Source organism: Gossypium hirsutum, chromosome A05 (assembly GCF_007990345.1).
Source record: "Gossypium hirsutum isolate 1008001.06 chromosome A05, Gossypium_hirsutum_v2.1, whole genome shotgun sequence".
Classification (NCBI taxonomy): domain Eukaryota; kingdom Viridiplantae; phylum Streptophyta; class Magnoliopsida; order Malvales; family Malvaceae; genus Gossypium; species Gossypium hirsutum.
In genome coordinates this window covers 24,903,639-24,925,790 of record NC_053428.1, presented here as the reverse complement: position 1 = coordinate 24,925,790, position 22,152 = coordinate 24,903,639, and the positions used below count along the sequence as shown (strand labels likewise).

General features: G+C 29.8%; 1 protein-coding gene and 1 pseudogene across 1 annotated transcript; both read right to left on the bottom strand.

Annotated features, from left to right (window-relative positions):
* Positions 1–1,309: 1,309 nt before the first annotated feature.
* On the bottom strand, positions 1,310–4,095 carry LOC107943911 (wall-associated receptor kinase 2-like; annotated as a pseudogene).
* Positions 4,096–9,315: 5,220 nt separating this feature from the next.
* LOC121229520 (wall-associated receptor kinase 2) lies at positions 9,316–12,134 on the bottom strand. Its single transcript, XM_041114096.1, has 3 exons — positions 11,064–12,134; positions 10,761–10,934; positions 9,316–10,632 (listed from the first exon to the last, which is right to left on the bottom strand). Exons 1-3 carry the CDS (start codon positions 11,944–11,946, stop codon positions 9,431–9,433), a joined length of 2,259 nt encoding a protein of 752 aa, XP_040970030.1. The 5' UTR covers positions 11,947–12,134; the 3' UTR covers positions 9,316–9,430.
* Between the last annotated feature and the right edge of the window lie 10,018 nt (positions 12,135–22,152).

Here is a 22,152-nt window from a genome sequence, read left to right as displayed (position 1 = left end):
GTGTGGGCCATCACATAAATTTTATAATTAATCCATAAAATTAAAAATAAATTTAAATAAGTATTTGCATTTTATTATAATTATATGCATTTAGTCATTTGTTTCATTTTAAAAAAACCAAAATTATTTGTAAATTAACCAAAAAAAAACCCTTAAAGGATTTTGTATAAATTTAAAAAGGTTAAAATATGCTATAAGTTCTTATACTTTTTGTATATTTAAAATTTAGCCTCAAAGTTTTAAAGAATAGATTATTTCTCTTCTATTGTAAAAAACAATTAATAAATGTTAATTTCAGTACACAATACTTTTTTCTCATAGCAAAATAATATGTTTGCACTCAAATTATTTTAACAAATTAAAATGAATACATAGACATATTCACACAAAAAAGAAAAATTAACTCAGAACTCAATTTTGACTTTAATGTCTATATATAGAGTACTGAAAAATACCTATGTACTTCATTGAAATTACACAAATTTTTTTTTTAGAATAATTTTTGAATAGTTGTGTCATTTAAATGTAAATTCAAGTTGTAATAGAGTTAACATCTACACTACATTTGGTTCGTTGTAATGAAATATAGTTGTAATGGAATAGAGCTGTAATCAGTAATTCAACTATTTGGTTGAATGAAATGAAATAGAACTGTAATAATATTCTTGTGTTTGGTTGAATGGAACGATTTTGTAATAGTATAAGTAAAAAAAATTGAAATGACTAGAGTACCCTTAGCAAAATTTTGTTAGGTAGATGATTACTGTTATTATTATTGTTATTAAATTTTAATAGGATTATTATTAAAAATAAGTTAATAAAAAATAAATAATTTAATCATATTTTAATATAATTTAATAATAATATATAATTTAATAGTATTTTTAATATAATTATTTTTATATTAAAATATTTTATATTAAATTATATTAAAATATTTTAAATATTTTATTTGTATATGTCTAAGTTTTAAAAGATTAATCTGGAAATTAAATTTTTTTGTTATTTAATATTGCATGGAATAGTTATTCTTTTGTGAGACCAAAGAATAGCTATTACGGGAAGACAAGTAATAGAAAAATAATTGTCTCATTAAATGAGTATTACGTTCAATCAAACAAAAAAATAATTTACCACATGGTGTTAAGGTATAAAAAATGTTTTGAAAATTATTTTTTCAATTGTAGCTCAATTTCAAACAATAGACTTCATTTACGTAACTATAAAAACTTTAAAAATATTAACTTTATTAAATAGTAAATGATATTTTTAAATGATAAATGTTGACTTTATTCCAATTTGAGCTTATTTGATTTTTTTTTTATAATATAGTACTAAATTAATTCATTTAATCAAGAACTTATAGTAGAGTAACCTCTTAGCTATATTCACCGTAGTATCTATCTATCATATAGAATAGTGTTAGTGTTATACGAGTCATAAAAGTCATCAAGCAAGTATTCAGCCTCTTCCTCCTTGAGCTTTCTCCATACTTCTAATTCAGACGCAACTTCTTCATAGTTTGCCTTTCCTCTCCCTTCACTCTCACACATCTCCTAGCAAGCGTTCCTCTTTCATAACAGCAATAAAGTACAGAGTCAAATTCCTCTCATGTTCAGGTCTTTCGAAAGAAATTGCTTTCAGACCTGTTAGTAATTCTATGAGAACAACTCCAAAACTATAAACATCACTCTTTTCAGTCAATTGACTTGTTTGAAAATATTCTGGGTCCAAATAGCCCAGAGTTCCCCGCACGAGTGTTGTTATTTGTTCTTTATTTGAAGGGACCAATCTGGAAGCACCAAAATCAGATACTTTAGCATTGTAATTCTCATCTAAAAGTATGTTGGCCAACTTGACATCACGATGAATAATAGGCGGAGATGCAGCAGAGTGCAAATAGGAAAGGGCTTCTGCTGCTTCTGTGGCTATTTTCAAACGAGCTTCCCATGATATGAAAGACTCATGATCGGCATTGTGTAAGTGATCGAAGACGCTACCATTGCTTACATATTCATAGACTAGCAAAGGGACTTGTGTCTCCAAACAACATCCCAACAATTTCACCACATTTCTGTGGTTGATTTGGGATAACACAATAACTTCATTAACGAATTGTTGAACTTGGATTTGATCTCCAATGATGGACTTTTTAATGGCAACACTGCAGCCATCAGGCAACAATCCTTTGTAAACAGTACCTTGACCTCCTCGTCCAAGGATTTTACTTTCATGGTAATTGTTTGTCGCTTTTTTTGAGTTCTTCGATTGTAAAGAGTTTAGCTGTCTCGCCGTATTCTTTATATCGTGAAAGGTGTTCCCGGAACAAAATCCCACCATTTTGCTGAAAGTAATCTTGTTTCAGTTTGTTGAGCTTTCTCTGCCTCAGCCCCAAAGACACCCATGAGGAGCATAACAGCGAAAATAAAATGCCTATACCTGTAACAATATGAGACTAGAAATTGTAATTTAAAAAAAAAATCAAATAAGCTCCATTTTTATAGTTTCAATTGAACTTTGTATGGATTAAAACTGATAAGCTTTAATATCTTTTGTTATGTTGTTTATCTATATCTCATTAATGTGTGCCTAAACTTTGTAAACCTCGATCTGATATGTTTTGTAAACATACATCACAATATTAATTTTCATATAGTTCTTTTCAATGAGAAATTAATAATGACGTTGTAGAAATAACAAACTTGGATGGATTTTACTCCAAAACAAATTAAAGGATTAATTACATCCAACATTAACAATGATGTATCAATCAGAATCAGAATATGAAAACTATTTAGACCAATTAAATCGGTTTAAATTTGGATTAATTTCATCTCAGTATTAATACGTTTGCACAAAATATTTACCAAATAAAAGGAAATCAATTTTTGGTTTATATGTACCAACCTAATGCAACAAGAAGAGTGGGAAAACTCTGGTGTGATTTGACTTTAGGACTGCACCCTGTTCCATTTTTCTGGCCATCACCCTCAAATCCCTCAGGACACGAACAATAATAACTTCCAGCTACATCATAACATGTTGCAGTTTCATTGCAAGGCTTCAGTGTCCCGCATTCATCAATATCTACAAATTTTCAAACATTTTAAAGCAGAAAAAAAAAACATATATTGGGAACAAAATTAAAAGTATTCATCAAAATGAATCTGGAATGAAAAAGAAGTTGATATCTTTACCTTGGCAGCCATAGGAGAGGTAAGGGTTACCCTGAAAGCCATCAAGACACTTGCACAAATATCCAGGGTTTATACAACTAGTATTTTCCTTGCAACTATAATTTTCTGGATCTATACAAACACTATTTTCCTTGCAAGCTTAGTTTTTTGGATCTAATTTAGCTTCAGTGCAATTTTGGTTCCCAATTGTCCAATCAAGTATGATTGGGAGTTTCGTTGTGTTGAAATTAACATTGGAAAGATCTGAAACAGAGAAATTATAGGCTCCATCTTCCACAACAAATCCATAACTACAAGGATTGAAGTCCAATACATTGGAATGATTCCGACGGGTATCAAAATTTAAGACATAATTCCTCACTCCTTTAGGGATAGCTGCCTGGCAACAGCCAATACCAGAGCAAGACCCATTAATCACATCCTCCACGTCACTGCAGAATGTTACACACCCGGTTGAATACGTATGTCCCAAGGTACCCTCAATGAGAGCATAGGTATCACAACCAATGGCTGTGAACTTGTTTCTGGTATTAGATATGGGGAAGTTTAAAAGTGAAAATGACTCGCCATATGAACTGCGTCCTAATGAATTATAACAGTCAAAACCTACCAATTGTTGGATGCGCAAATAACCATCTAGAGAGATGTGGAGAACTTCAATATCGGTGGAACTTAAGAATGTTTTTGGGGGGTTGGAGGTGGTGTCGCAACGAATGAAAAAGTTGCTGCTGATGTTGCACCCATTGCCTGTTCCAAAAGGATAAGGGATGCTGATATCCCCGCAGTTGCTTTGGCACTCCGGTTTTGGTTGCGCTGCTACCCAGGTTGCTATAATTGTTAACTTAAGTGAAAGCAGAGCAAACTCCTTACACGTACGATCCAAACCCATGACCTCTGGTTTTTTCCTTGGCTATTGCTTGAATAAAAATATTGGTTTCATATTTATAGCAAAAATTATTTGAAGATTCAAAGTTGGTTTAAATGGGAAACACCAATCACGTTTATGAGTTAGGTCAGCATAGACTCTTTCCTTATTAATCATCTTTATTGCAGCGTAGACCCTTTCCTTTCTCTTTTGTTGATTATTCGTAAAGTGGAGTTAAAAGCTAATAAACTAAAAAAACTCGTTTATCCTATAATTTCTTTCAATTACGTTCTTGAAAAGTAATCTTCCCCAAATCAAGTTTACCCACAAGGGATCAATAGAACATGAGAGAGTGCACAACTCTGACCTTATGTGGGTACAATTTAGTGTAAAACTAATCGTGGCTGCCTTCATTTCTCTGCGTGCTCTTGAAGGCAAGGGCGTGGAAAATTTCTCTGGCATTCATAAAGTAACACAATTGGATAGACTAATTCCATATTCAACACCCAAACAGTTTATTAGAGTTGTTGATTGCACCACCTCCCCAGAAGTTTCAGCATAGTCTTCAATAAATATAACGTATAATTATACTCCAATTCTTATACCTGTCAAACTTTTAAAATTTAGTACCTAAATTTCAATTTATGTAACTTGGTTTTTCTAACTCGTTTAATTTGAAAATGAAGATTTGAGCACCTGCTCAATCAACCCAAGGCAGAGAGAAAGAAGTCTATAAATATGCATGGTAATCATAGAGCTAGGTCTGTTGACCTTTTGTTTCATATTCATATCTTCCTCCCCTTTCTCACGTTCACTTATTTAAGATTAGAGGATATTCCAAAAGTTAAACTCTTATGAGTGAGGATCAAAGTTCTGATCACATGATTATGGGATGAGGTGAGTAATTATTGTTGAATATTGGCAATATCCCACATTAGGAAAAGATAGAAAGGGAGAGGGTTTGGTTTGTTATATATAGAACCCCTCCCCCTTTGGTTGTATCATCCCAAAATCTTCTCCTTTGTAATATTTCTAGAAGAAATATTAATTTGGTAGTGTCCGAGGACGTAAGCTAAATTGGCCGAACCTCGTTAAATCTCTGGTATTTTATTTCTTATTTGTTTGCTTATATTTAATAGCTTTATGTTGGTTATATTTATTTAGTTATTATTGCTATAAATATCTAAGTGAGTTCTGTCTAGTTGTTGGGTTTTAAGCGGGACCATTTGTGACCCCTCCAATTTAACTGGGAATTTTCTTAGTATAATTGTTGGCATAATAATTATCTAAATATTTCTGATAATATTGTTATTAATATTATCGTCGCTTCCGCAACAATTATTACACTACACCTTACAATTAGTTTTCTTTTCTCTTTTTGCATATACATCTAATCCACTTACAAGCTAAAATTGACATCAATTTTTTTTTGTTTGTATATTCCATATTCATTTTATAATTTATTTTTGAAACTTGTGGCTGCCATCCTTACAATATTGTCTCCAATGTTCAAATATGCATTCTCTACTTAAAAGTTCACACTCAACACTAATTGGTGACTTATCCCTAATTTAACATTAAAAATTTATCATTTAAATTTCAACACTTAGGCTTTGATTTATTAAAATACTTTCTATTTTTTTCTATTTTTATTTTTTAAAATTTAAAAATATTTCATACTAGTCAAAGCTTCCTAATAGTATCTATTCTTCAATCAATCAAATCAACCACAAGTTTATTTAAATTATATAGAATCAATCGGTTAATTTTTACAAAACCTAAAAGATTAGAAAAACTAAAGATTTCACATATGAGAGCTCAGAACACAGCCCAACTTATCAAATTATGCTAGAGATTATTACACAACTCTAAATCTTTTTGGGCTAAAATCTTAAAATTAAAGTATCTTCAAGAACTTCAACATTCCTCACAGCCCTCTGTCACTTGGAATGCTCTCAAAAGCATTCAAGGTTACTTTGGGGATGGCTTCAAATGGATCGTCAAGGATGGTACCTCTGTTAATCTTTGGGACCAAAATTGGTCGGGCTCCATTCCCTTCGATCATTCATTGCTAACCCTTTAAATTCAATGAAGAAAAACTCATCTCTCCAAGTGTTCTAAATGCTATCTCAACTTCCACTTTTCGCAGAGGCAAGGATATTCTTGGATGGAATTTGACTTCTACCGGGATCTTCTAGCTCTTTGGAATCTGCATAGCTATTGGCCCTTGGTATAAAGGAAACAACAACATAAAATTCTAGTAATGACTAGAGCTGGATATGTAATGTCTGAAAATCTGTTACAGAAATGCACATGTCGAATTAAATAATTAAGTAATAAGAAAATACCGTCCCACGAAGATTAAATTTTAAACTGCTAAGTACCAAGTATTCAATTTTATTAAATCTGGATCAAGAAAAATAAATTATAATTAGAACTAAAATTAAACTAAACAAATTAAAGAGATTTTTATTAAACTAAAACAATGAAAATTACTAAGTTTTTCAATCAATTTTAAGATTTTAGAACTCTAAATTCACCTAATTCCATTAATAAATTATTTCTCAGTCAATTGTTGAATCTATTTAACTACTAACACATGATTCAATGACATTAATTAGACTCTTTCAGTATCTAGCTAAGCTAATTCCCCTTCTCTACTAGCTATATTCCTATGCTAAGCAAGTTGGGTGAAATCACTATGATCAAACATATTGGGTTGACTAGGGCATCAGGTATTTTCTTATTTTAGCCTCAAATTAACTAGTTTGTCGACCTACTACATTTAATCCTTATCTATTCAATCTAGATCTAAACATTAATTTTCTCTTCCAAGACAAATTAAGATTATCAAATTAATACGACTTAATTTGTGGCCAGACAAGTAGATTAAAAATGCATGGGTTGAATAAATAATTAACAAGGATCGAAATAATTGAAGAGAGAATAAATTAATTAACTACAAATTAGATTAGTTATTGTTTCAAGAAAATAGAATTTAATTCATGCTGATTTGAGAAAGCATTACAAAAAAAATTCAAAACAAACTTGTTTTAAGATAAAGTAAAAAGAAATAATCTAGAGAGAAAAACAATTATTGAATTAGTATCTAGTGCTCTGGATCTCTTTTTCTTCTCCTCTTAGCCTTCAAGTTGATTTCTTTTCTCCCTCTTTTCTCTTAAATCACGCCACTCCTTATTTGTAGGGTTTTAATCGTTTTGCTCATCCAGACACAGAAATGCAGTGGAGCAAATTGCATGATGTTTCAAAATTTTGAGTGAAAATTGTGCTCCACCACATCGATATTCGATGGAGCGATAGACTTCTTTTCACAATTTTCTTATTCTATACTCCAAACATTTTGTTCTTCATTCAAAACTTATAATGTAAATAGAAAAATAATAAATAAATTCAACTAAATCTAAAAATAATAAAAATTAAATAAAACATAATTAATATAAAAAAACTATAAAATGCACTAAAAACTAAAGTAAATGCTAAAATAACCTCCTTAAAAAAAACTATACTAAAACAAGTTATCAATATGGAAAATCAATCTTATCCCCCAAATGACCTTTTTCTTATGGGAGATCGCTCACCTCATCCTTCCCATAGTTTTTTTCCTTAATAAACATGGCTTAAACTTGCAAGATTGTTGGCCCTTTTACGCAACGGGTACAGACACACTTAACCATATCCTTTGAGACTCTCAAGTTGTTTTTGAAATCTGGTCAAGATTGGAATTTCACCTCAACTTCTTTCTACCTTCAACCTTCCTTTTCAGGACTGGATTGAAGTGAACTCTTTAGCAAAATGTTTTTATACCTGGCAAAGAAAAAAATACCTTAGTACTTGGTTTTCATCTATATTGAGATATATTTAGTTGGTGGGAATGCTAAAGTCTTTGGAAAGCAGTACAATCCTGATTTGATTATCCCAACTGCACTTGCTAATGCAACGGAGATCTTTTCCATCTCCAATAAGATCAAGTATACAAATATGCCAAGATTCATCAAAGTGAAATGGACTTCACAAGAGATTGGGTGGTTCAAACTTAACTGTGACGGTGTTTCGATAGGAAATCCTGGTTCAGTAGGAGCTGGAGCTCTAATTCGAGATTTCCAAGTAACATGGGTGTCTGGTTGTCATAGATTTCTCAACTATTCTTCAAAAAACTGTTGCTAAATTTGAACATTGTTGATATCATTGTGGAAGTTGATGCTACTACAGTTATTATTAAGAATCAATCTTGTTCAGATTTGCTTTGCAACACCTTGGTGAATGTTTGCAAGACTTTATTGGAGGCTTTCCAGAATAGTTGATTGCTTTATAATTTCAGGGAGAGAAATAGTTGCCTTGATGTACTGGCTAGAAAGGGCAGCACTCCTAGTTTGCTTTGTAAGAGACTCTTCTAAAGACTATGTTGTCTATGTCGAGCTTTATGCTCCAGCTTTGTTAAAGCCGATATGACTGGTAGTGTTATGTTTAGAGTTACTTTTTAATTTATTAATGAACTACTAAAAAAAGAGAAATTATTGATTAATTCATTAATTTACATGTTTTTAAATTAAAATTTTATCAACTTATAATTAAATTTCAACTTATATAAATAATAATATTTTATAATCAATTAATAGCATAAATATAAAAGTAGTGATAAATCATTTATAATACAAGATAAAAATATTATGCATAAAATAATAAATCATAAATCATAAAAATATTAAAAATTGATAATAAAATATATTTGTAAATTTTTTTATTACAATTTTCAATTTTTTTATTAATTGTTAACAAATTAAAAATATATATATGTATTTATACAAATATCATAATCTTTATAATATCCAATTGAAATTATATATTTATATTAAAATTTATAATTTAAAAAATTAACTTACAATTAAATTAACAATTATATATTTTTAAAATTACTACATCAAATTAATTAATAATTTTATAGTAAAATATTATAATATTCATATTTTGAACAATTCGAGTGTATGTAAATATAGAAAAATTAAAATACAGAATGATTGCATATTTATTTTTTATTGATACTATGTTTTAAAGTTTATTACATTTATTTATATTTTGAATGTTTTAAAGTTTATTACATTTATTTATATTTTGAATTTAAATTTAATTTTGATGTAATACAACGGCGACTATTTTAATTAATTATATTTCTATAAAAATATTTAAAATGGTAATATAATTTGATAGCAATGACATAACGTTGGATGACTTTGGAAAAAAAAATTAAGATATAAAAAATTAGAAAATTTACAAAGTATTTTTTTTTTAATACAAACAAAAAGATTTGTAAGTTTAGAAAAATAAATCCTGAGGTGAAAGATTGAAACTATTATCTTCCATGACCAACTTGTAAAATTATATGATCTGTGATGCTATCATATGTAACATTATTCATACCGCCATTAGAACCAATTTTCAACGATGGTTCACCGAGCAAATACTCAGTCTCTTCTAACCTCGACTCATCGTTGTTTACCAATGGATGATGCTCCAGCATCATTCTCAACCCCTCCAACTCCATTGCGACTTCCTTCATTGTGGGCCTTTCTTCTCCTTTCACTCTTAAGCACCTCCTTGCAAGGCTACCAATTTCCTCAACCATCTCTATCTTCGCTTCATCCACTACGCACTTCTCAAGAATTTGCACCAAGCGATCTTCTTTCAAAGCTGAAATGAAATACATTGCGAGATTTCTGTCCTCTTCTAACCTTTCAAAACAAAGTGCTTTTTGTCCGGTCAGTAGCTCTAGAAGGACTACCCCAAAGCTATAAACATCACTTTTCTCTGTCAGCTGACTTGTCTGCAAGTATTCAGGGTCCAGGTATCCGAGGGTCCCTTGAACCACCGTTGATATCCCGGCTTGGTCTAGTGGAACCAACCTCGAAGCTCCAAAATCGGATACTTTGGCAGTGTAACTATCATCCAAGAGTATGTTGGTAGACTTGACATCCCTATGAATGATTGGTATGGAAGCTGAGGAATGCAGATATGAGAGCACACCTGCAGTTTCTGCTGCTATACGTAACCGGGTTTCAAATGTCAAGGAAGAAGCCTTGCTTTTGTTGTGGATATGCTCAAAGAGAGTACCATTGGTGATAAATTCATAAACCAGTAATGGAACTTCCGTCTCTAAGCAACAACCTAAAAGCTTCACCACATTCCTGTGATTGATTTGGGAAAGCACAACAACTTCATTGATGAATTGATCGATTTGGCTTTCATCAACAACTTGGGACTTCTTAATTGCTACGGTTCTCCCATCTGATAGAGTTCCTTTGTAGACTGTGCCATAACCACCTCGACCAATAATCCTACTTTCATCATAGTTGTTGGTGGCCGTCTCCAGCTCCTCAGCTGAGAAAATTTTAGCCGTTTCAGTGGAAGAGTCCCGCCTGGACAGTTCTTGCTGCAACATCAAGCCTCCATTTTGTCGAAAGAACTTGTGTTTAAGTTTGATGAGCTTCCACTTCTTGAATGCCCAGTACGACCAAGTGCTACCTGCTATCAATACTGTAATGCCTACGCCAAGCCCTATTATTCCATGGTTGTCATAAAACAATCATTAGAATCCATTTTGAGACTCAGAAGATGAGCATTATAGGACGCTTAAATAGTATAGCAGAGAACTTGTAAGACTGAAATTGAATAGAACTCCTTACCAACAGTAAGCTCAATTATAAGTGATCCTCCAGATTGATTGGCAACACATCCTGTACCATCTGCTCTTCCATCTCCATGATAACCCTTGGGGCACAAGCACGTGTAATTTCCTTTTGTATTTTCACATATCTTTTCACATTTATTGAGATTTGGGTCTTTACATTCATCTATGTCTGTAAAAGAATAGATCCCATTCCCACCACAATTTCACCAAAAAGGAGCTACTAGTATAACCTCTAAATAACTAAGACTGTTGAAAATCTGAAGGAAATTGAATTTGCGGAAATAAAGAAGTAAAATACCTTGGCAACCATTAGGTAGGTATGGATCTCCTTGATAGCCATCCAAGCACTTGCAACGATATCCAGATCCATTATCCACGTTATAACAAGTGCTATCTCCCTGACATACATCACCCGAACTCTTGGTCTTTATCGTTTCACACGTCTCGTTCCCGATAAACCAATCAAGCACCATGGGCATCATGGTTACATCTTGCAGATCACGAAGATAATTCGAAGAAAAATTGAAGCTATTTTCTTCAACAACAAAGCCATAGCTGCAGGGATTGAAATCCCAGATACCTTGGTGATTATTGTAGCTTCTTACAGAAATGTCAAAATACCCTACATCTTTAGCAATGGATGTCTGGCAACAGCCTATACCAGAACATGTGAAATTGTCCACATAGTCAATACTGTCACACTTGCTTATGCACCCACTCGTGTATCCCTTGGCGTCTTGAACACCTTGAATGGTTGCTTCAGTATCGCAGCCAATGGCAACGAACTTGTTATCAGTATCCGAGACCCTGAATTTGGACAGCGTGATGGAAGGAGTATTGCTGGAAACTGGGAAGCCCGATTTATTGTAGCAATCGCGGGCTATAAATTGCATAATCCGCAATTTGCCTCCGACAGTTATGTTTGTCACCTCTATATTGCTTCCTGTTAAGAATGCTCGTGGAGGATCATAGTGAGTCGAATTACAAGCTATGTAAAAATCTTCATTGAGATAGCAATCCGTCGTTGTACCAAATGGATATGGGATACTGACGTTCCCACATCTGTCTTGGCAACCGAGCTTGGCTATTGGCGTTGATTCTGCTGCTGCAACTGCTGCTAGTAACAGGCAAACAAGTGCAAGATGCGAAGCTCGTCTTTCATCTCCCATGGAGGCCTTCATTTCTCTGCGTGTTTTTGGAGGCAAATGCGTGCGTAGAATATTTCTGTGGCATTTATTCCTGACATATAGTAACACATTGGAAAGACTAATTCTTCAGTCAAAACGTTTATTTGGAGTTGTTGATTTGAAATGAGTTGCAAGATTTCAATGAAACCATCTCCTGACGAGTTTCAGCATAGACTGCAATAAATATAATATACATCTGAAGTTCTGGTCGTGTGAAAATGAAAATTGTATCTCAGGCCTTGAATATGTATAAGTAAATGAAAATAGATTAATGAGGTTTTAAGTTTCATTAGATTATTGTCTTTGGAATATCAGCTGTGAAACCTTGACTAGTCAACTCTTCAAATGTCTTGTCCACCGGCTCCAGCGTATAGCGACCTTCTACCTATCTAGACACATATAAATGGCCGGCCGGCCGGCCGGCCGGGGCTGTTTGGAATTTTTGAAATGTTTAAAAATTACATGATAAACCGAATTTATCTATGATTGATTTATTGTAAGAATATTAAATAGCCAAATCGATTAAATCAATATTTATTAATGATAAAAATATAAAATAAAATAAGAATTACGTATGGAGATGAAATTAAGATATTATATCCAAACACATTATTTAAAATAATAGATTCAAATACTATCCGAGACATAATTATAATGAATTCAACATCCCATATATATTTCTATAAAAAAAATATATAATGTTAAATTTAGCTCTCAATATTTTATATTTTTTATCAATTTGATCATTATTTTTTTCAGCTAAAATGGTAATATTTCAAAAAGAGTAAAATCATTGTTTTTGATGAAAATGTTAATTAAAACATTTTTTTTAATAATCTTGACATAACATGCGTGGTAGTCCATATTTACTTTATTTTGATATGATACTATTTGCTTTATATATCACATAAAAAATTATTAAAAAATTATTAAAAATTCAAAAAAAAAAAGAAGAAGCTTGAATTACACATGGATTGCTATGTGAGCTACCATGTTTAAAAATTTAACGTTTTAATCAGTATTTGCATTAAAAAAAACAACAATTAAAAGTTTATGGGTCAAATTTAGCTAAAAAATGAATAATGACCAAATTGGAAAAAGATGTAAACATTAAGAACTAAATTGCTCATTATGCCTTTCTACAGATTGTAAATCAGGATAAAGTTCAAAACTACACATTAACTTTGGTCTAATGTACAATCTTGTGATCGAATTTAATTTTGTGTAATTTTACACATAAGATATTGATTTGATTTAATTTTCACAAACCATTAACATTATTATTGATAAGATCATTTTACATGGGTGACAAAGATAAAAAAAAATTTCTAGAGGGAAAAAATTAAGTTATATATTTTTATGAAAGCTAAGATGCAATTTCACCATTGTATTAGCTTATATCTTTAAAGTTGCTAGGACTAAATCACACTTTTATCATTTTTAGAGGGCTAAATTGCAAGTTTACCATATATTAAGTTATAATTTTATGGATTTTACATAAATAATTATAGTTATCTAATATGAAAATAAATTGATATATTTATTAAATTAAATGTATACAATTGAACCATAATCAAAATTTAATGTGTACAATTACACCAAATCAAAATTAATATATTAAATTAAATATTAAATCAATCTTAACATTTAAATTTTAGAAATTATCTAAATTTGTAATATTGAAATCTGCAGAAATCAAATTGAATAATATTAACCATATGGTTTTTGATTATTTATTGCCGTCCTTGAGAGGCAAACAAAACGTCATTGTCTATGCGTTTAGCTTACAAAAGAAGAGTTCAACATACATTAGTATCATCCTAAAATCACACCCATATAATTATATGCCATATCATTTTTTTTTAAAAGTGCATAAAAAATATATTAAATTTTTTATTACTATTTTTAATTCTAATATTAATAAATTAATTTTTTTTATAAAATTCTAAAACTTAAAACCTTTTAAATCTTAAATCTTAATCTAACATTTTTTTTTCTAAAATCATAAATATTAAATTCCTAAATCCTATATCTCACTATATCATAAATCATAAATCTTGAAAAAAACCATAAACATTCCCTTACTATTATTATCTGTTAAATTTTTATATTAATTTTATTTAATTAATCAAATACTAATTAGAGTTAAAATATTATTAAAGAAAATTAACATAAAGTAAAAAAAATGTATAATATTAATTAAAAAATTTTAAAAAATGAAATAACACATCTTATTAAATACCTAAAAAATAACATTTTAAAATTATTCTAATATAATTTAAACTCGACCGAAAAAACTATCACTTACTCGAAAATTTTTAGACAAACACTTATAAAATTAATAAATCATAGACGATTTACCTTCAAAAAGAATAAATCAAAGACAAATTATTTGAATTAATAAAAACGTGATAAAAATAAAATGATATAAAATTTGGAAATAATTGCTAACCTTTTCCAAATTAGAGAAGTTGGATTGAAAATAATCGCATCTTTGTGTTTATAATTAAAGAGTTTCAATGCTGGCCGCCAAAGAATTACTCTTTCAAACCACATATTGTCTTGAGCTAAGAACTTCACCTATATTTCTAAAACCTAGTTAAATCAATTAATAAGACAATCAAATAAATCCCCTTTTCATCACTTCAACAATTTCAATTAATGCTTTCAAAAAAATAACAATTTTTTTATATAATATTAGGTAAGAGATGGGTAATACGATTTGAACTCGGTCCATACAAGTCTAAACTCAAAAAACTAAATTTAATTAATTAAACAAACTTATAAGATTTTACTTCTTGTTTAAAATAGATTTTTTTTATTATCAATCTTTAAATATTTTAATAATTATATTTAGATAATATATTTTTAGGGTAAACCATACAATCACTCATTTATCAAAATTTTTCATTGTAAGTACCTAAAATAAAAAAAAAAGTCAAAATAATCAAATTATGTAACTTGCCAAAAATGAATTTTTATATAATTAAATGAATATCTATATAATTTACCCATATTTTTATTATATAGTAATCTAAATTTGATTAGATCCAAATTATCCTATTTCAAACTCAATCTAATTTGGATTTGGATTGGACGACAAAATTTATCTTTGAGCAAAACATATTTATGTAATTCATATCATAAATAATTAAATATGTATTATAATAAAGTAAATATTAAAAAGGTTAATTTATTGTTTGGGGTTTGAATATTTTTTAAGTTAATTTCTAAACTTGATAATTGTTCCTATATTGAGGCTTGGACTAAGCAATTGTTCTCATATTAGGACTTGAACTTTTTTTTGTCCATGCTAGTTTTTAAAGTTGACAATTGTTCCCATATTGAGGCCGGAACATTAAGATTTTTAAGGAAATATCAAACTCCGATTTAAAAATAATTTTCAAGTTTAAACCCTAAAAATAAATTTAACCCTATTAAAAATATATGCTAAGTACTACATGACCTTAAATAAAAAAATTTAAGAATTACAAAAGATAAATTGGTTTTTTTTTAGAAAAATAATAGGAGATGATGAAAATAAACTAACGAGTTAGGTGTGGACAAGCATATTATCATATATATAAGTTAAATCAAAACTTGGGTTTGACCATAAATATATCTACTTAAGGATTAAAACTATTCCGATCCAAATTAAAATTAGATAATAGCTAATTTTGGTACAATAAAAATATAGTACTTATTATATAGAGAGAGTTTTGATCCAACCAAACTATCTTTAATTGTGTAATACATTACTTACCCTCTATTAGAATAAAATATTATTATTATCAAGAATATAAATATTTGGATAAAAATTGTTATCCAAATATTTATATTAGGTTTCATTACTAATGTCAACTAAGGTTTCTTCAAGATTAGACATGGTGCTGATTGGGTAGCGTTCCAATTTGGGCCATCTTGTCTTAGTGTATTGATTTTGGACAAGGACGTACGGCTTCTCATGTTTGTTTTTACTCTCCTAGATCTAGAGTAAAATGTTTCAGGTTTTGCTCCTGTCTACAGATCTCAGTTTTTACAGATTTGATTTTGTTTGTAAGAAGGGTTTTGATAGGATGAATGAATATACAAGATTCTTTATGGCAAAAACTAAATATTTGTAGGTAGAGAAGAGTTGGTTATCCTATTCTCATTCTCACATACAATAACTAAATATTATCTCCACAAATTCTCACATAACAACTTCCTTATAGACAAGGACTTTGATATATATTCGCATATTACACCTCAAAACACATCCAAATTATTTCATTTTTGTGGGTAGACAAGAGTTGGATTCTTTATTTTCATAAAAAAATTGTTGTTGATTTTTGTTTAAAAATAATATTATAAATATAATTTTATTTATGATCAAAATTTTCTAAATGTCTTCATGTAGCAAACCACATAATAATATGTCTTAAATAGAAATAATAGAATGTATATCATCCTAGCATAGTTCCGATAATTGAAAATAAAGTCCTTTACATAAGCCATTAAGTAAATCCTTCACATAAATTTTTTTCATCTTATCTGGGATGAGAAAAGATAGTTAATTTTACAAATATATAGGAGATAATTGCACCAATAAAAAAAACAAGAGAGAGAGAAATAATAGAAAATAAATATAATATGCAAATTGTTGATACATTTGAAGGTAATGAAAAATTTTGTGGCTGAAACAGTAACTACAATTTCAGGTATTGTTTCATTATCGTACTTACCTATTTTCAGAATTGGCAAAATTTTTAAACAAAAGCATTAGTCTATCTTTTTTTTTTAATATTTAGACGAGTTAGAGTCCAAAACATGATGACTAATTGAGTTAAAATTGAAGACTTAAAGATTGATTACTTGCAGATCAAGTAAAGCCATTTTCTATATTTGAAGACCTCAGATTACACCGAGGCTCTTATGGAATTATTATCATATGCTGATTTTTAGCTTTACTTTGTAGAAAAGTGATTAGACTATGACTCTTATGTAAGAAAAACTTAAATAATATATATAAACTTAAGTTTTGTCTAGGTTGAAGAGTAACTAAGAGACATGATAGAGCAAAAAATTTATTCAAGTTAGGAACATTTTATGTGTGCATTATTTTTGTAAGCAATCAAGAGTGTCTCTTGTATTGCAAAACTAAGTTTTCAAGAGGGAAGTTTAGTGAGAGAGTAATCTAGTCTTTATACAATAGTGAGGTCACTAAATTGGTGTGAGTTAGATAATTGTTAACACTTAAATCATCGGTTGTATTATGAGAAAGATAGTAGATCATTGCTCTGGGCAAGGCCTCGTAGACGTAGACTAAGGTCGAACTGCGTAAATAATCTTGGTGTTCATCTGTACATTTTTTCACTTTTAATTTAGTAGTTGAAACTATGATCATAGTTCCCAGCACTATTTTAGCCATAGTTTCTGTTTGCAAACCAAGTACCCCTCATTTCTTCAATAAAAAATATAGTATATAAATGATTAAATATGCATATAAAAATAAAAATAAACTTTTTTGCAAAGAATCCATTGAAGCAATAGAGAAAATGGGAAGGAAAAAGGGGACAATAGCTTTTTTTTAACCTTTATTAATACTAATACCCTAAACCAATATAAAATAGGGTTAATTTTGTCTTACTATTTTTTCAACTTTTCAATCTATATGAAAAAGTAACTTTCCCATCTTTTATCATAGAAATTATATTGCCATGTTTATAGGAAATTAACACCTAAGGGAAAGTTAGATTTTAAGGAAAGTTTAAAAAAAAAAAGACATACCAAACATTGGAATCACTTTTCAACTGATTAAATTCCCACGAAAGTTATCACTTTACATTATACCAAACGCTCCCAAAGTGTTTTGGGAATTTGAAAAGGCTCAAAAAATCTAACCATAAGGTGTGGTACGGTGGTTGCTCGCCTTGTCTCTTAATCATGTGGGTGGGGTTTAATCCCCACTCATGTGAATGGAGCACATTTTGTGGCCAGTTATTTATCTCTTAAAAGAGCATTCACAATGAGAAAAATAGTCATTATTGTTAGCTATTAATACTCTCATTTTGACTAAAAAGAGAAAAAAAACACAAATTGAAATCTCTAATGGAATGTTAGTATCATCTTCATCAAAATAATCTTGAGTTATTTATTAGGGATAGGTTTAGTATTATTTTCAAAAAGTGTTTTTAAAAAATATGGATTAATGGTTTTGAAAAGTTTGATTTAAAATTTAGTTGTTTATCATTATTGTCAATAAGTACTTTTAAAGAAACAAAATGTCAAAGTTAGACATGATATTGTAAAGTAAAAAATATGCATTTTAATTATCTTCAAATCGTTAATATTATAATGTATGAAATATATCAACTTAAATTATAACGAAAACTAAATAAAAAAAGTTACTATTACTCATTATTAATATTTTGATATACGAAATATAAATTTTAAATATTTTTAAGCAATTAATATAAATTATTTTTAAATTTTAATTTGAATATATAAATCATATTTCTAGTACTAAAATCACAGCAAATATAATCATTACAAATTGAAATATAAATTTACGAAATAAATTTCAAAAAAGAAATAACTACATACCTAATATAAATATTACCAAAAAAATATATTAGATGATAAATAACGGTTAAAAACGTTGTAATGGGCCAAATCTGCCTGGGCCCAACAACCAAAAACTAAAATTAAATTAAAAAAATATAATAAAAAACCCACAGTCCATTAAATGTCTATTTACAGACTTTGGCCCAATACATAACCTAACCCAATACCCCATAGTCCAAATACAATGGCCCAAAAACTAGAACAGGCCCAAACGGCCCAAAAACTAAGCCAACTTTCGGCAAACCCTAGGGCAAAGGGCTCCTTGCGCCGCAGTCCTCACGAACGGCATAACCACATCACGCCAGCTACCTCCTTACGCGTCAGCAGCGCCACGTCCACCCTTCGTACGCCTCACGCCAAGGGCCAGCGTATGTCCTCTACTCCGTACCTGCGAACAAGACAAACACAGCAGCAGCAAAAAGCAATGGAATATTGTATTTTGATTTTTGATTTTTTCTTTTTTAGTTTCGGCTATAAAGCCAAGAATGGATCAATTGGATTTGGTTACGCATATTTTACGAACACACGCATACAGAAGAGAGAAAAGAAATCAAAAGATAGAAAAGGTGATTTCAAGTTTCCTTGTTTCTTTTTTCTTTTTCTTCCGATTTATTTCTTCTTTTTTTCTTTTTTGACTCGATTTCCTTTTCAATGTGTGAATCGATTAATATTTATTAATTTAATTTTTTAATTTAATATTTATTTAATAAAATAAAAATAAAATTTCTTCTTGAGTCAACCTTCTCAGTCTTTCCAATGAAAGCCCAAAAACATCTCGAAAACGAGTAGATACGGGCGAGGGTCAAGAATTTCACTTCAAATCTTTGCTTGGTTTTCAAAAGAGTAAAAATAATTTGAAGGTTTCTAAAAAAGGGGGCAAAGGGGGTCGAATGACTTACCAAATCCTTTAGGGATGGTCGAGCACCTTCAATGGTCGGATCGGGTGCTGTTTGCATGCTGTTGATCACCAAAATATCATGGTGGTTCGGTTGCTGGCAAAAGAATCCCTAGCAAACTGATTGTTGGGGTTATTAATTTGGGTTAAAGGCATGGCTGCGTCTAAAGAGAAAGGAAATAGGGCATTAAAACCTTTGTAAAAAAGAAAACAGCGCCATTTGGGACATTGGGGGTCCGCGCGTCAACCCGGATCCGCGCCTTTTCACTCAGAATGGGAAATTTTCGCACTAGGTCCCCCATGATCGCGCGAGCCTTCGATTGCGCCTTATGCGCCTTGCCCTTTTTTTCTTCGATTTGGACTTGTAATTTGTGCTTTGTTGCAATCTAATCCGCGCCTAAACACTGCGTTCTGGGAACTGGATTATTTCCAGGCTGAGTCCTTACGCATTTGTGTGCTTCGCACTTTGATCCTCTTTTGATTATTCCATTTTTAAATCAGCCCATTCATTTTAATTTAATTTTAATTAGATCCCATTGATTTGTAGAGTTCATTACCCTTTTTTAATTCACTTAAATCTCTTTTATATGCATGTGCATGCACACTTTTTAAATTTTCATGATGATTTCACTATTTTATTATCGTATTATTTTACAATATTTTGTATAGATACTTTATTTTAATATTCTCATATACTATTATACTTATGGACTTAATATTCTCATATACTATTATACTTATGGACTTTGTGATTAATTTAGTTTCTTATCCTACACATATTATTAATTCCATGTTACTTTATATACGTATTTTCTCTTGAATCTTCTTGTATATATTCTTAAACTATATATATATATATAACATGTTTTATTATACATTGTAGTCATAAAAAATAATAAAAACTTCATGACGTATATGTTATTGAAAGTATTCTCCTTTTATATGTATATGGTCATTTTTTTAAAATAGATATTTCATAAAAAAATACTTTGTACATATGAGTATGTTTTTTAGTCTATTATATATATATATATATATATATTGTGTTAAAAGTTAATTTTATTTCATATATATGTTATTAACTTTATATTATTTTATATATATAATTCCTTCCAAATTTATTCTTGCATTTTATTTTATAGTATTGCATAATATCTCTTTAAAATTATTATTATACATACATATATTTATTGATACCTATAGTTGATCTATATATATATTATTTAATTTATGTATTTTATATAGTTTTCCTTATATATATATATAAGCACATTCTTAAAGCTATTATATAATTTATTATAAAATTAATTTAAGCTTGCATGTATTTCTATGTTTTTGCAAATAATTATTTTTAAAAAGTTATTTTTGTATACATATGCTTAATTTGTAAATCCATTATGTTTTAAGAATTATATTTCATTGTACATTTTTGTTATTATTATTTTTATATCCTATGCATAAATCTAAAATTTTCTTTATTACATGTAAATTGTCAATTTTAAACCAACATTCTTTAATGTTTGGTATATTGTTTGATTAAAATATTCATTTCATTTCATTTCATATATTTTAATAATCAAGTATATATCTCTAGTTTTTTATTCATCCATTCATGCATTATACATTACGTGTTATTTATTATTTCAAACCAGTTGTTTACGTGTTATTTATTATTTCAAACCAGTTGTATACCACGTTTTCTTTATTTTATTTTATTTCGTATATCTTGTATTGATCACATCATATTAGGTTTTGTATATTATTTTGGCATACTATCGTGTATTGTCTCGTTTTATTTTGCGCGATGTATTTTTATAATAATTCTTGATTGGGTATTGTTATGTTAATTATTCTCCATGCAAGATTGAAGTTGAGTTATATTTCTAAGTTAGTTATACTTAGTTGTAAGTGTTTGTTAGTTGGTTAAATAAATTGTATTACCTCCACTCTTCCATTGTCGTAGTTTATGCGTACATATATTACCCCATATCATCATTTTCCACGTGGTTTTTGAAATGTGGTTTTATAAAATCCAAATTTTTATGATTAATTTCATCTTATTTCAAATCGAATTAATGCGTTTTAAGCTAGTTTCACAATTATTTAAGAATTCTTTAAAACGAAGGCGATATCCGATATTTGGCAATTCGAGGAATCGTGCCCTAACGTGTTGGGTTGCAATTTCTCGTTTGCCCAAAGTAATCGAAGATCCCTTTAGAATTTCACCCATGTCTTTTATAAATCCTTTAAAACGGAGGCGATATTCGATACTTGGCAATTCGCGGGATCGTGCCATAATGTGTTGGGTTGTAATTTCTCGTTTGCTCAAAGTAATCGAAGGTCCCTTTAGAATTTCACCTATGTCTTTTAAAAATCCTTTAAACGAAGGCGATGTTCAATATTTGACAATTCGCGGAATCGTGCCCTATTGTGCTGGGTTGGAATTTCTCGTTTGTTCAAAATAGTTGAAGGTCCCTTTTGAATTTCACTTATGTTTTCTAAAAACTCTCCAAAACGAAGATAATGTTCGATGTTTGGCAATTTGGGGAATCGTACCCTATCATGCTGGTTTGCAATTTCCTGTTAGTTCAAAATAATCGAACATCCCCTTTAGAATTTCCCTCATGTTTCTTAAAAACTCTAAAAAATAAGGCAATGATCGATATTTAGAAGTTACGAAGAACCGTGCCCTACTGTGC